Source organism: Sarcophilus harrisii, chromosome 1, assembly GCF_902635505.1.
Source record: "Sarcophilus harrisii chromosome 1, mSarHar1.11, whole genome shotgun sequence".
NCBI lineage: Eukaryota > Metazoa > Chordata > Mammalia > Dasyuromorphia > Dasyuridae > Sarcophilus > Sarcophilus harrisii.
In genome coordinates, this window is record NC_045426.1 from 84,054,082 (window position 1) to 84,069,439 (window position 15,358).

Sequence of the window (15,358 nt, forward strand, 5' to 3'; positions counted from 1 at the left end):
GGTCCATGTTTCCCCTGCCCAAAGGACTGGATTTGGACGCGGGGCTTGAGGGTCCTTTCTGCATGTGATGGAACCCTCTCTGGGTGCTAAGGCCAGGTGCAGGAGTTTGTAAACATACTGGGGCTGGGTGTGATAGCTGCAGGGATCTGTTGGGACTTGGAGAGGGTGGGGTGGAGTGTACCTGGCTGTGAGGGAGCACCGGACCTCCCTTCCTGGCACATGCTGCCAAGCTTCCTGTGCTTCTCAAGCACAGATTGGACCCGGGCCTCTTTTGCCCTTCCTGGTGGGGCCCCAGGCTCCTCATGATTCTTCATCTTCCTCATGGTGGGCTACTGGGCTAGGTCTCTGGGTCTTTTCAAAGCTAAATCTATGATCCTGTAAAATCACCTACTTGGTCATAGAGCAGAATTTAAATCTGGGTCTTCTAACTTCTGCTTTTTTCTTTCACAAGGAGCTAACATCCAGCTTTCCACCTGACAGGGCCTCAAACTCAAACACTATGTATCACCTTCCCCCTTTAACGCCCCCCTCCCAATTCTATACCTCTAGTCTGAGAGAAGGGGCCCAAGATGTGATAAAGCAAATCAAAGCTTTCTAGGTTTCCCTCTGGTCCCACAGCTGGGCAGACTGTCCTGTGTGGGCCAGCCCGGTCATTTACCTGCTTAGGAGCCAGAAGAAACTGTCTTTAGCCTCTGATTTTAGACATTAGCCTTTGGGATTCATTAGATCGGAGGGTTTTAGCCTCCTAGATCCCTTTGGCCAGTCTGCTGGAACCTATGGAGTCCTCAGAATCCAGAAATGTTAAATTTCAGTTAGAAGTTAGTGAATAAATTTTTATATATTATATTATACATATATATGAGGATGCATACATGTAAGTAATATATAAAATATACTATATACATATGTATACTTGTGATGTGTAAATATATACATGTACAATATATTATACATAGATGTGTGTTTGTATATGTGTGTATGTACACATGTGCCATACATATAATATTACACATACACACTTGTGCATGTGAGCATACGTGTATACATGTAATATAGTATAAATGTGTACATGTGAGTATGTATATGTATATGTCCGTGTGTGTGATGCACAATATTTTACATATTGTACATATCTATATATTATATGTATGCACACCTGCAATATACTATACATATATGCATTTTGTATATGCACGTGTAACATCATACACATTACATATGCACACATACATGCACATGTCCATTATATCATTTATTACATATGTGTGTATACATGTATAGGTATAATATATAATGCATTACATATATGCACACAACTGCATGCACACTATATACATGTGCAACACATGGCACATGGTGACATGCTATATTATGCACACATGTATGACTGTATGCATGCATTGTAATCACTGCAATATAGCTACATATGCATGTACACATATGTACAATATGTTATATGTGTATATCGCACATATGTGTATGTGTATACACTGTGCAATATGTATATATGTGTACAGTATATAATATACACACCTGCATATTTGTAATAGTGCATTGCATATGTAATGCATATAAACACATGCATTTATGTATATACGTACTTATTTGTACATGTGTGCATATATATGTGTCTGAATATATTGTGCATGTGTATATAATATACTATATATGGATACACAAATCATCTCATTAAGAACCTCTAGGATAAACTTTGGAGAATTTGAAAACCACCACCACCAAACTGCCCTGCTGCGACTTTCCCAGTGACCACTTGTGGAACCAGTTGCTTAAAGCTTTCTGTGTCCCACTGAGTGCATGCCCTTCCCATCAGTTCAGAACTTTAGACTTCCCAAAGCACTTTCATGGGCACTGGCTCATTGGATCCTCACCACAGCCCCGAAAGGAGTCAGTGCAAGGATTAATATCCCCTTTTTTCAGATATAAAAGCAAAAGACAGCAATTAAAATTTTATTTTAATAAGAGGATAATAACTTTGATGCACCCTTTTTGAAATGAGCTACGAATCTTCAAACAGGATGGGGGGATGCTTTTTGGTTTTGTTCTTAAAAGAAAGCCCAATTGCAGATTTAAAAAAAAAAAAAAACAAACCCTTAACATTTTACAAAGGATAAAGAGAAGATTAAAAGACAGAAGTTATTTGGTCAAAGTCAAATAGGTGTTAGATGATGGAACCAAGATTTGAGGCCAGATTTTATTTCTTGCTTTCCCCTGAATCATGCTGCTTCTGTGTATTTAGTCTTATTCCCATTTTTACATATAAAGTGACTAAGATTCAGAAAAGTTAAGTAATTTAGTCAAGTCTACTCAGGAAGTTGCTAGTTGAGTCAGAATTAGAATCCAGTCCTATTAATTTTTATTTTTTTCACAAAGTTTTTCCATCCATCTTTGTTGCCTTGAAATTTCAATGCTGAGTTTACCAGTGGGTAAACTGAGGCTCACCAAAGTTAAATGAAGTAAGAATGTTACTTATCTCTTTGAGGGGAAAGGGCATGGTCAGCCCAGCCCTTCCTTTTCCATCCTACCCCACTCCTCACCCCTAACCCCCGCCCCCTCAATTTTGTATCAGGAGAGAGTGAATCACTTAGCCCATCCCTGCTTTCTAGCATACCTGGAGTCCATACCATGGAATCCCCAGGAAGAGGGGAATGATACAGATCGTTTCTAGTGAAGAAACAGATACCCTAACCTTACCCCCTTTCCCTGGGCACTCAGGGACTGACTGGAGGAGTGGCTCCTTCCCTGGGGGGCCTTTTGGCCTTTACAGGGACCTTTACAGACCAGTCCTCAGAATGTTTCTCAATCTCCATTTCTGAATTAACTGCTGCTGTTCCCCCTGTTCCCCTGGCTTTGGGGTAGATACCCCCATTCTTGGGATCATGGATTTAGATAGTGCACAGAAGGATTCTAGTCCAAGCCCCCATTTGATAGTTGGAGAAACAGAGACTTTTGTGACTTGTTCCAGGATCACAAAGTAACTGAAAGAATCATCTACTGACTCCCCCTTGCTCAGTGCTTAGAGCGGGATGTAGCCAAGTTATAGATCTGATCCCTGCTGACTATGGGGCCAGAAAACAGACAGACCCCCTGCTATCTCCTATCTCCTGGACAAAATAGATTGGGAGCTTGGACAGAGCATCTTTTCCTTCTGACCTTGGTAGCTGCTGTCAGGAGCAGGCCCATCAGAGATCACAGACCCAGAACTGGTCATCAGTCCAGTGCTGAAAGAAAGGCCATTAGATCCAGCCCCCTTCAAAGCCCGTGTACTTTTCACTATACCACACTGCTCACCCCCTCAAAATCTATGGTAGTGTGAGCTGATGCAGTAGGGAAAAGGGGGAGCATGGGGGTGAGGCAAGCTGACACCTAGCAGCCAATACCCACCTGCCTCCTCCACAGAACTGCTTTCTCATTCCTGCCCATCCCAGCCTCTCCCCAAGATTCCTTAGGAGCTCAGAGAAGGCATGAAGGGAAGGAGGAAGTAGAAAAGGCCAGTCTGGGAGGCTGGGGAAGCTGGGGCCCGGCCCAGTTTTTCCAGGAGAAAGGTTTAACATCCCTCGAGACAGTTGTGCCAGGTTCCAGGGGCTTTGCTCCCCTGCTTGCCCCACCTTCTGAGACTCGGTGACTTTATTCCCATATTTACTTAGTCCTGAATTTGAAGTCCGGATCTTGATTTATTTAGGACCTGCCTCCTGTTTGTGTACCATTGGGCAAGTCCTTCCTCTATAAAAGGAAGCAGGGTGGACGAAATAATCTCTTGGGTCTCTTCCAGTTCTAAAAGTGCTACAAGGGCAGAAAATCCCTGGCCGGTCAGCAGGAGACCTGTGTTCTGTCTGGGCTCTGCCTCTAATTCCCGACCATATCCTCTATGGATTTCGCTTTCCTCATCTATAAAAGGGGGGTGTAATAACTTCTGCCTCCTATGTGGCCCCCATAGAGTTTTTGTGAGGATCCCATGTGATAGCAGTCATGGAGGTGTTTTGTACAGACCGGAGCCACTGATGTTCTCTTATCCAGCTCAGTGTTGCTTTGTCTGTGTTTGAGGGACTACTAGTCATAATTTGTTGGGACTCCAAGAACAGGGGTGGGGCTGGAAGGATGGAAGATCATCTTCCGGTCTCCTGAGAAGGAGCCCGCAGGGTAAGGTAGGGTTGAGCTGCCGAAGGTTGCCTGGGTGTTTGAAAAGTGAGACCTGTTCTGCCAGAGCCTCACCTGTCTCTGAGTCATGCTGAGAATATTTTGCAGGGATTTCCTCTGGAGTGACAGCCCCCTGGACTCCCCTCTCTGCCAGGAGGGCCCCCCTGGACTAGAACTGGTTAGCTCTGACCCAGGACAAGGGCACCAGATTTGGAAACCAAGAATCTGGGTCTACATCCTTAGCTCGCTGAGTGATTTCCCTTTCAGATTCTCAGTTTATTCATTTGTAAAAAGGAAATGATTGTACTTAATCATCTCCTTTCACTTTAAATGCCATGATCCTTTATGTTCTTAACGTGTCCCTTGGACAGTTGTCCCCTTTTCCTTAAGTGGGGGTCAGGGGTGCCCCAGGCTAACATTTATCTAAAGGCATCTAGGGAGGAGGGGACAGGACTGGGAGTCTGCATTTGGGGCCTCATTTCATAAGCATAGGCGTGATCCAGCTGCAGACAGATGGAGTACACCTCGACCTTCCCCATTCCCTGACACTGCGCAGACAGACCTCAGATTGAGCAAAGTCTGTGGCAATATTGGAAACAGGAAATGTGAGTGTGTGTTGAAGGGGGTGGGGATGGACCTTGAGAGGAAGAGGAGGAGGAGGAAGGTGAGGCTTCTGTGGTGAGCATTGCCTTCAGGGCCCTAACCAGCTTTCTGGGGCTGATGGGTCTTTGGGGAAGGGAAGGATAAAATAAAGTCTTGAAGGTGAGGAACAGAATGTTGGAGAATAACTTAGATTAAGATTTGATCTCAGAAAAGACCAAAATAGGGGTTCTATTATTGATTTACTGTGTAACCTCAGGCAGTTTCCCTGGGCCTTTATTTCAGCATCTCTGAAATCTAGATAATATTGTTGGTACTGCCAGCCTAACATGAAGATAGGATAAGAATGGGGCACAGACAATAACTATAGCAGTCTAGTGTTTGACAAACCCAAAGACCCCAGCTTTTGGGAGAACTCACTGTTTGACAAAAATTGCTGGGAAAATTGGAAACTAGTATGGCAGAAACTAGGCATTGACCCACACTTAACACTGTACACCAAGATAAGGTCAAAATGGGTCCATGATTTAGGCATAAAGAATGAGATTATAAATAAATTAGAGGAACACAGAATAGTTTACCTCTCAGACCTGTGGAAGGGGAAAGAATTTATGACCAAGAAGAACTAGGGATCATTATTGATCACAAAATAGAAAATTTTGATTATATCAAATTGAAAAGTGTTTGTAGAAACAAAACTAATGCAGACAAGATTAGAAGGGAAGCAATAAACTGGGAAAATATTTTTACGGTCAAAGATTCTGATAAAGGACTCATTTCCAAAATATATAGAGAATTGACTCTAATTTGTAAGAAATCAAGCCATTCTCCAATTGATAAATGGTCAAAGGATATGAACAGACAATTTTCAGATGAAGAAATTGAAACTATTTCCACTCATATGAAAGAGTGTTCCAAATCACTATTGATCAGAGAAATGCAAATTAAGACAACTCTGAGATACCACTACACACCCGTCAGACTGGCTAGAATGACAGGGAGAGATAACGTGGAATGTTGGAGGGGATGTGAGAAAACAGGGACACTGATACATTGTTGGTGGAATTGTGAATACATCCAGCCATTCTGGAGAGCAATTTGGAACAATGCTCAAAAAGTTAACAGACTGTGCATATCCTTTGAGACAGCAGTGTTTCTACTGGGCTTTTATCTCAAAGAGATACTAAAGAAGGGAAAGGGACCTGTATGTGCAAGAATGCTTGTGGAAGCCCTGTTTGTAGTGGCCAGAAACTGGAAGCTGAGTGGATGCCCATCAATTGGAGAATGGCTAAATAAATTGTGGTATATGAATGTTATGGAATATTACTGTTCTGTAAGAAATGACCAACAGGATGATTTCAGAAAGGCCTAGAGAGACTTACACGAACTGATGCTGAGTGAAACAAGCAGGGCCAGGAGATCATTATATACTTCAACAACAATACTATATGATGACCAATTCTGATGGACCTGGCCATCCTCAGCAACGAGATGAACCAAATCAGTTCCAATGGAACAGGAATGAACTGAACCAGCTATGCCCAGTGAAAGAACTCTGGGAGATGACTAAGAACCATTACATTGAATTCCCAATCCCTCTATTTTTGTCCACCTGCATTTTTTGATTTCCTTCACGGGCTAATTGTATACTATTTCAGATACAGTACAGTACAGTATTTTTTGTACAGTAAAATAACGGTTTGGACATGTATACTTACTGTGTATCTAATTTATACTTTAATATATTTAACATCTGGTCATCCTGCCATCTGGGGGAGGGGGTGGGGGAAAGGAGGGGAAAAATTGGAACAAAAGGTTTGGCCATTGTCAATGCTGTAAAATTACCCATACATATAACTTGTAAATAAAAAGTTATTAAAAAAAAAAAAAGAATGGGACACAGAGAGCGATTTCGTTTGCTTGGGGTACCCAAAGGTGAGTTAAATGAAACAAGGCTTGATAAGATGTGGAAAGCCTTGAATTCCAGGATCAGAAGTTTGTACTTTATTTAGTAGACAATGGGGAGCCACTGCTGCCACTTGGAGACCTCAAAGATCTATAGAAAAATGAATTTTCCTTTTTATTCTTCTGAATTCTGTTGATCCTCTCTGTTGACATCCTTTGATTCTCTCTCAGCCTCAAACAATATTCCTGGATCCCAATGTCAGCTGCTGGAACTACCCCACAATGATCCCCACCAACTACCCCCGAGAGGACCTCCTCAATGGGCACTTGGACAATGTTCTCCTTACAGCCATCCACGTTATTCACCAGGGCAATGCTACTGTGGCCCATATGGGCACTGCTGATGGGCGCATCCTGCAGGTGAGGATGGGAGGAAGATGTCTGGTGGGGGGTAAGACATAGTTGTTAAGGTCACTATCTTTTAGCAAAGAGGAAGCAGAGTGTGGGGAAAGAGCTCTAACCTTGGAGGTTAGAGAGCTGGAAAAAAGCCACAATTCTACCACTTTGTGTGAGTGTGTGAGAGAGAGGGTAATAATGGGAAGAGAAGGAGAGGGGGGCAGAGAGAGAGTGACAGAGAAAGAGACACAGAGAGGAAAGAGAAAGAGGAAGAAAGAGAGAAAGAAAGAGAAAGAGAGAGAGAGAAGAAGAATCACAAAGTATTTTATAAATCATAAAATGCCCTAGCAACTTCTATTATTCATGTTCATTTTTGGCCCCCAGGTGAAGTTGTTCAGGTCACTCAACTATCTGCTCTACGTGTCCAACTTTTCCCTGGGATCCTCCCAGCCTGTGCATCGAGAGGTCAGCTGCCTTGGAGACCACCTGTTCTTCAGCTCTGGCAATAAAGTAAGTCTGGATCTCCCTGGGATGCCATGCAGGAGGGTATCAGCAAAGGGAATGGGGAGTGTCCCTCTGATCCCAGCTATTCTTTTCCTAAGGGAAAAGGCCTGATCTCAATTCAGGAAGCCTTTATTAAGCACCTCCCAAATAAAGAAGCATTTATTAAGCACCTTCCAAGTACGGGAAGGACCCTGTGCTTAGTGAGAAATGTAAAGGTAGACTAGATGCTGGTCCTTCCTTCAAAAATCTTCTAATCTATCAGCTTAAAATATAAATATATACGGGGGAATTAAGAGGGTCATATCTAGTCAGGTTTGGGAAAAGTAGTCTGAGACATTTGAAGACAGAGTGATCCCTGCCAACTTGAAGAGGGCAGAGGAAGAGGCAGGTAGCTTTGGGAAGGTAGGCAGCACATGAAATGGGCCTAAAGGAAAGGAAGAACTTCAGAAAATGAAGATATAAAAGAGAGGGTGGGTTTGGATTAGGAGAGCAGTCTATTACAGGAATTCATTTTGGGGTGGGGTATGTGAAGGTGACTTGACTGAAATAAGAAAGGTCTTGAATGCCTGGATCAGAAGCCTATACTTTGTTTGTCAGACAAGGGGGAGCCACTGGAGGATTTTGAGAGAAGGTGTGACATGAAGAGAGGAAAATTTTAGGCATCCCAGGGAGGAGGAATCAGGGAAAAGGGGAGACTGGAAGCTGGGAGACAGATAAGGCTTTGCTTTGATGGAACTCTTTTTTAAAATTTTTATTCATTTTTTTTTCTGAAGCAATTGGGATTAAATGACTTACCCAGGGTCACACAGCCAGGAAGGGTTAAGGTTCTGAGACCAGATTTGAACTCAATTCCTTCTGACTTCAGGGCTGGTGCGCTGTCCACTGCACCACCCAGCTGTCCTTGATGGAACTCTTTGATGGAAGTTTAGTAGAGGAATAAGATAAATTACAATTTGTCTTATATATGTGTATATATATAATATACAATAGTATATAGTAAGGACTTGGGAGAAGTGTAAATAAGGTGTGCATACTATGAAAGGTGATAAACCAGAGCCTTCCAGCTTCCCTCCCTGGAGTCTCCAGCCTTGTCTCCAAGTAAGGCTGCCTACAAAGAATGAGAGGTGTGATCTCTCTGTTTTTCTCTTTTCCTTTCCCTCTTTCTTGGTCTCTCTGTCTCTCTCTGCCTCTGTGTTTCTCACTTTCTGTCCCTCTTTCTCTCTTTCTTCCCCTCTCTCTTTTCTTTGTCTCTCTTTTTTCTCTCTCTGTCTGTTTCTCTGTGTCTTTGTCTCTATCTCTCAGATGCCCTTCTCTGTCTCTGTCTCTCTGTTTCTCTGTTTCTCGGTCTCTCTGTGTCTCTGTCTGTCTGTCTCTCTGTCTGTCTGTCTCTCTGTCTGTCTCTGTCTCTGTATCTGTGTGTGTGTGTGTGTGTGTCTGTCTGTCTGTCTCTTTGTCTGTTTCTCTCTCTCTGTTCCTTGACTCTGACCAGTGCCCCCACCTTTACCCACAGGTCTTCAAGGTGCCAATCAAGGGTCCCGGATGCCGTCACTTCCTGACCTGTAAAAAATGCCTCCAAGCCGAGCCCTTCATGGGCTGTGGTTGGTGTGGGAATGTCTGTGCCCGGCAACAGGAGTGTCCAGGTACTTGGCAGCAGGACTCCTGCCCCCCCATTATTACTGAGGTATGTTTTCTCTTGCCCTTGCCTCTCCATCCTCTCTCTTAGAGCAGCTGTTCTTTCTCTTGGATCAGCTCAGAAAGAAAGATTAAAATTAACTCACTCAGCACCAACCCAAATCTGCCCCCAGTTCCCCAGTAAACCCAAGGAACTCACAATTTACCCAACTTATAAAGAAAACCCATTATACTGAAATATTTATGAAAATTCAAATAAAAATAAGTCCATACTCCCCAGATTGAAAACCACTGCTCTGAAGGCTATAAAAGGCAGAGGAGGCAGGGAAAACTAAATTGGCTGGGGAAGCCAGAGCAGGATGAAGTGAGACCCCATTGGTTTTCCTGGCATGTCTTCAGTCCTTAGGATGAACGCTTTACCCTCATTTCATTGGATCTAGAAACCTAGTGGGGAATGGGGAGTGGTTCCTCCCAGCACACACATGTGTGTACACGTGCTGGGTCTATGTGTGTTACAGTTCCACCCCAAAGCCGGACCCACAAGGGGCAGCACGAAGCTGACAATATGCGGCTCTAACTTTCACAGCCACTCCCAGAATCTGGCTCCAGAGGGTCCTCAGAAAGTCACGGTGGGCCAGAGCCCCTGCAAAGTGCCTCCTGCAGCTACCTCATACATGCCGTATGTATACATGGTCCCCCACCCGCCTAGCCTGTTATCGAACTGTTCTCCTTTGTCCCTCTTCTCTCCTTCTGCCCCCTCCTAGCTGGCACATCACCTAGATGGGAGCCAGGGAGACTTGGGTTCTTACTCCAATGCTTGTTTGATCTCTCTATGCCTCAGTTTCCCCATCTGTCAAATGGGAATAATAATCTCAGTCCTTCTTCTCTCTCACTTGTTTATGAAGAACCAGGAAGGAATGGGAGGGTGCCTGCTATTATCAATTGCTACACCAGTGTGAGAGATGATATGTAATAAAAATTCAGAATTCAGCAAGCGTTTCGGACCACCTGCCATGTTCAAGGCTGTGTGCTGTGGGTGTTACAGGGGAAACAGAATAAAGTTTTTCTTTCCACTTAAACCTACATTTCATCTCAAGCTTTCCTATTTCTGTTCCTGGTACTACTGTCTGTCCATTCATCCAAGGCTCTGAAGCTCAGAGCCATCCTGGATCCTTCTCTTTCCTACCCAATAGCCCCAGCCCATCCACAGCCACTCAATAGAAAAATCCTGTTTCTCACCTTCTTTAACATCTCTCCCATTCAACAACCACCTTTCACCAGCTGCACCTTGGCTCAGGCTTTTCTTATCTCTCATGTGGACAGTCTCCTCAGAGGTCTCCCTAACTGTATCTTCTTCCTTCTGGTCTTCCCTTCCAAGCTGCCAAAATCATTATCTTCATATGTCCCTCTCCTACTGCAAGGTTTTCCTTCAATAGCTCCCTGTTGCCTTCAGGATATAATACGAATTCCTTGCCCTGGCAGCGATGGGCTTCTGTAATGTGGCTTCAACCTCATTTCTCTCCATAATGGAGACAACTTGGACTACTGGCCATTCCCCAGTCTCTTCCTTTCCTCTATGAGATTGCAAAGGCTGTTGTTCCATGCCTGGAACACTCCCCTTGGTTCGGTCTGTTATGATCCTTCTCTTTCTTAAAGGCTTAGCTCAAGTCACTCCCTCCATGCATCCTTCTTGGATTCCCTGCCTCCCCCAGCTAGAAGTGATCAGTCCCTCCCTTATCTTTCTTCCCTCTATATCTACATCCCTCATCTACACACTTGTGTTTCCAATAGTATTGTAGTTTGTGTATTGGCCTTTTTCTCCCATTAGATTGTAATCTCCTTGAAGGAAGGTACTCTTCCATCTTTGTATCTCAGTCACGAGGCTATACACTTAGGAGCGTCTAATAGCATTTTGTTGAATTGACTAAAACCCAGTCTTTGCCTTCTTCGAGTCCCAGTCAAATAGTCACATAGAAGTACCACACGAAGCACTATGATTAGGTTCAGAAGAGAGGGGTATATATAGTGTTAGAGCTAGCAGGCACACAAGGGGCAGGGGTGGAGAAAGGAAATCTCCCCCGAAGGAGGTGGCATTTGAGCTGGGTCTTGAAGGATGGAGATTATTCCTCTAAGCAGAAAGAGGTCTAGGGAAATGGGGAATTAAGAATTTGTCTGTTCAATCATGTCCGACTTCCTGGCCACAGTTGGAGACTGGAGTGGTTGGCCATTTCCTTCTCCAACTCATTTTACAAATGAGGAAACTGAGGCAAAAGGGGCTAAGTGACTTGCCCCAGGTCTCACTGTAAGCATCAGAGCAGATTTGAACTCAGGAAGATGAGTATACCTGACTTCTGGCCCAGTGCTCTATCCATTGCATCATCTAGCTACCCACAGATTTATCGAGTGCCTACATGTGCCAGGCACTATGCTAAGTGCTTTACACTTATTATCTCATTTGATAGGGTAGAGAGATGGAGAGCCCAGGCAGGAGCAAAAATTAAAGTATATTTGACAAAAGGTAAGTAGCTTAGGCAGATTGGGACAGAAGGTTATATAATGGGTGGAATTAGGAGACGAGGCTACAAAGGTAGATTGAATACAGATTAGCCTTGAATGCCTGACTAAGAACTGATCCATCTTCTGACTCTGCATTTTTACTGGCTTTCTCTCTTGCCTGAAATGCTCTTTCTTCTTAGCCCTGGTCCTCAGCTTTTTTTCAGATCCTACTTAGAATCTCATCATCTTACTTTCAGCAAGAAGCCTTTCCTCATCCCCTTTAATGTTATTTGCTTCCCTCTGTTTATTATCTGCAATTTATCCTGCGTATGTCTTGTTTGTACGTAGTTATTTACATGCTGTATCCCCCAGTGGAATGAGCTCTTTAAAAGCAGGGACTACTTTTTGCCTTTTGGGAATATTCTCAGTGTTTTTATACAACGTGCCCAGAACATAGCAGACACCTACTAAATGCTTGTTGACTTGTGTCATGGGGTGGAGAGAGTTTGAATTAGGAGAGGGAAGGTTTCAGACACAGACTTTACCTGGCTTCATGCTTCCCCTCGACCTCCCAAGCTTTAAGAAGAACTATGTGGAACAGCTGGAGTGTTTGCTGGAGGCTTCGAGTTCCCAGGCTCCTGGTCCTGCCAACGTCACCCTCAGCATCTTTGGGGAACCTACCAAATTTCACTTTCAGCTGAATGGCTCTTCTGTCCTGGGCGGGTTCTCCTTTGTGGTAAGTCAGCTTGGTTACTGCTGTGGGTGAAAATGTGGAAATAAAGGCTGTACTGGGAGGCTTATCCTAAGTATTGGGGGTTGAGCTATTGATGAGGTATTCTCTGGGCTTTTCTCCTGTGTCCTTGAGTAGGAGCCAGTGGTGACGTCCATTTTGCCATTATTTGGCCCTCGAGCTGGGGGCACTGAACTCACCATCAAAGGGCAAAATCTGAATGTGGGTTCCAGTCACCTGGTGCTGATTAATGGGACTGAGTGCACCCTTAAACAGTGAGTACTTCTTTGGCACTGAGTAATGGTGGCTGAACATGGTTGGGGGGTACTTGTTGCTATAATATGTTTTCTTTGGGGGTCAAGCAGTCAATCAATGAGCATTTATTAAGCACATCCTATTGTCAACTATTGTGCTTATATGCTGGGGAACATAAAGACAAAAATGAACCAATCAATGCCATGAGGGGCTTACATTCTATCTGAAGATTGAGGGGGATAATGTGTACATACACTGAAGCTACTGGAGGGATTGTATGGTGCAACCCTGGACAGAAATAGGAAAGTTCAGAAGAGGGATGAATTTTGGGGGAAAGATGATGAGTTCTTAGGAAAACTGAGTTTGAAAGACATCTAGTTTAAAATGTTAGATAGTTACTGCAAGACTGGAACTCAGGAGAAAGACTAGGGATGATTATATAGGTCTAGGGATCATCTGCATCAAGATACCTAGAGAAAGTATGGAGAGAATATAAGGGAAAAAGACCTAGGACAAGCCTCAGTATATCTGCCACAGCTAGGAGGTGACGTATGAATGATGGACCAGCAAAGGAGGTTGAGAAGAAACAGTTTGACAAATAGAAAGAGAATGACAACAGTGTCATGAAAATCTTGAGAGGAAAGAGTATCCAGGAAGAGATAGTGATCCTTTGGATCAAATACTGCAGAGTAGTTGGGAAGAATGACCAAAAGACTACCAGATTTTGCAACTAAGAGATCATGGTAACTTTGGGGAGGCCAGTTTCAGATGATTGAAAAAGGTTGATAAGTGAATGAGAAGAGAGGACGTAGAAGCAATGAGTAGCTTTTTCTAGGAATTTGGCTGAGAAATGGAGGAGAGTTTAAGGAGACAATAGGGTCAAGGGAAGAGATTACAAGTAGCAAGGGATGAGATGGTATAAAGGGAAAGATTGAAGTTTGGAAGAAGAGGAATGATTGTATTTTAGTCTATCTGAGGAGATGGAAGGGAGGTGGGATCAAAGGTCTAAGAGAAGAGATTGGTCTTGGACCCTGAGGATTGCTCCTTCATCAGAAACTAGAAGGAAGGAGAAGAGAATAGGAATCAAAAGGTTTTGAGATGTAGAGAAGATGGATGGAGATAGGAGATGAAAATTTTTCCTGTTGGTGAATTGTCTCTTATTTACTCAGTAAAGTGAAGTCAGGACTTCTGCTGAGAAAGTGGTCAGAAAACAATAATAAGGCTTGAAGAGAGGAGAAGTTTTGGCACAATCACTGTGGAAAGTGAAAGAGAGAATTAATGAAGGAGAAATAAAAGGATTGCTTCGCTGCAGTGAGGGCCCAGTTGAGATCTGATAACATAAGTTAATAGTGGAAGCAATCAAGCGCTGTTGTGGTTGATAGCTGTATTGAGAGCCCTAGTGACAAGAAAGATGTGATTCAGTCCCTTTGAGAGGAGTCCACTGCCCCCTGAATGAGAACGCTGCTAACTCTGTCATACTCTGTCTGCCCTGGCAGATCACACCTGGAGAATTATATTTAGTTCTAGATGCTGCAAAGCCTGTCTGGAATAATGAGGGTTTGTGAAGGATATTTTTTTTGTTTTGGTCAAAGGACAAAGTTTATTGTAATTGTAATGTCAAGACAAGCAGACTAATTTCCAAGAGAATTTAGCAAAGAAACAGAAGCAAGGAGACACATTTGTCTAGTTGTGAAAGATTTTTGCAGGAATTAGAGATATTAAGCTTTGATTAGGAGCTATCATTTATAATCGGGGCATATGGGGTGTTCAGGAGGAAGAGCACCTCTTGTATGATGGCTTGCTGAGCCCTTTTCAGAGCTGTTCATCCACCTTGAGGGTTCACATGTTACCTAATGACTCCAAGAAGCCGAAACATAGGCAGTGACCACATGCTGATAGACCATCTTGGCAGATGGGTTAAACCAGATTGAGGGTAATGAAGAAGTCCCAAACCCTTGAGAAAATTAGGGGGATGTCTGGATGTCTACACGAAGACTTCCCCCTCCTCCAGTGGGCCATGAAGGTGGCTGAAGCAGGTGCTAGGGAGAGCTTAGAGCTTGGTCAAGAATCAGAGCTACCAGGATTTCCCAGTGCATCCAGGGCCATCATCAGTTGTCCTGCCTTTTGTTTTGCTCCTGGAGCTTAATGAAGAGAGAGTAAAGATAGCAATTTTGTGTGACTCTGCCTTGCTTAAATCTAATTTAAGCACAAGTCAAGAAACATCTATGATGTCATTGGTCATCTTAGAAACTAAAGGACAAACAACAGTATTTATATAGTGTTTTAAAGTTTGCAAAACACTCTGCTGATATTATCTCATTCGCCCTCACAACTACACTGTGAAATTTATGCTGTTATTATCCATGCTTTCAAGGGGCTGAGAAGTGTAAAAAGTTACTTGCCTGGAGCCGTATGAGTAGTGATAGTCTGAAGCAATATTCGAATTCAAGTCTCCCTAATTTCGAGTCCAGTGCTCTATTACACCACCTAGTATTTATCCAGTTATATATGGATCTATCCCTTAGGATTTGATTAGTTTCCAATACATTTTTAATCTATGCTTCTAAAGCCCTTTATTGAATGTTATTTTTACTACATTATGGTACCGAAAGGGTACATTTAATATTCTGCTTTTCTGCATTTGTTTGTGAGGGCTTTATGTCCTAATACATGGCCAGTTTTGTG

The 15,358-nt window shown here is 43.3% G+C and overlaps 1 protein-coding gene across 3 annotated transcripts in view; it reads left to right on the plus strand.

The window, feature by feature from the left end:
• Positions 1–15,358, plus strand: part of MST1R (macrophage stimulating 1 receptor) — a 30,780-nt gene that overhangs the window by 3,355 nt on the left and 12,067 nt on the right. For all 3 annotated transcript variants that reach the window (XR_004232898.1, XM_012543515.3, XM_012543516.3), the window contains exons 3-8: positions 6,892–7,080; positions 7,441–7,566; positions 9,071–9,241; positions 9,711–9,871; positions 12,265–12,424; positions 12,557–12,693. Coding sequence is in view for 2 of the 3 variants with exons in the window: in XM_012543515.3 (XP_012398969.2) it covers positions 6,892–7,080; positions 7,441–7,566; positions 9,071–9,241; positions 9,711–9,871; positions 12,265–12,424; positions 12,557–12,693 (944 nt within the window). In the remaining variant the exon portion in view is untranslated. The remainder of the gene's footprint in view (positions 1–6,891; positions 7,081–7,440; positions 7,567–9,070; positions 9,242–9,710; positions 9,872–12,264; positions 12,425–12,556; positions 12,694–15,358) is intronic.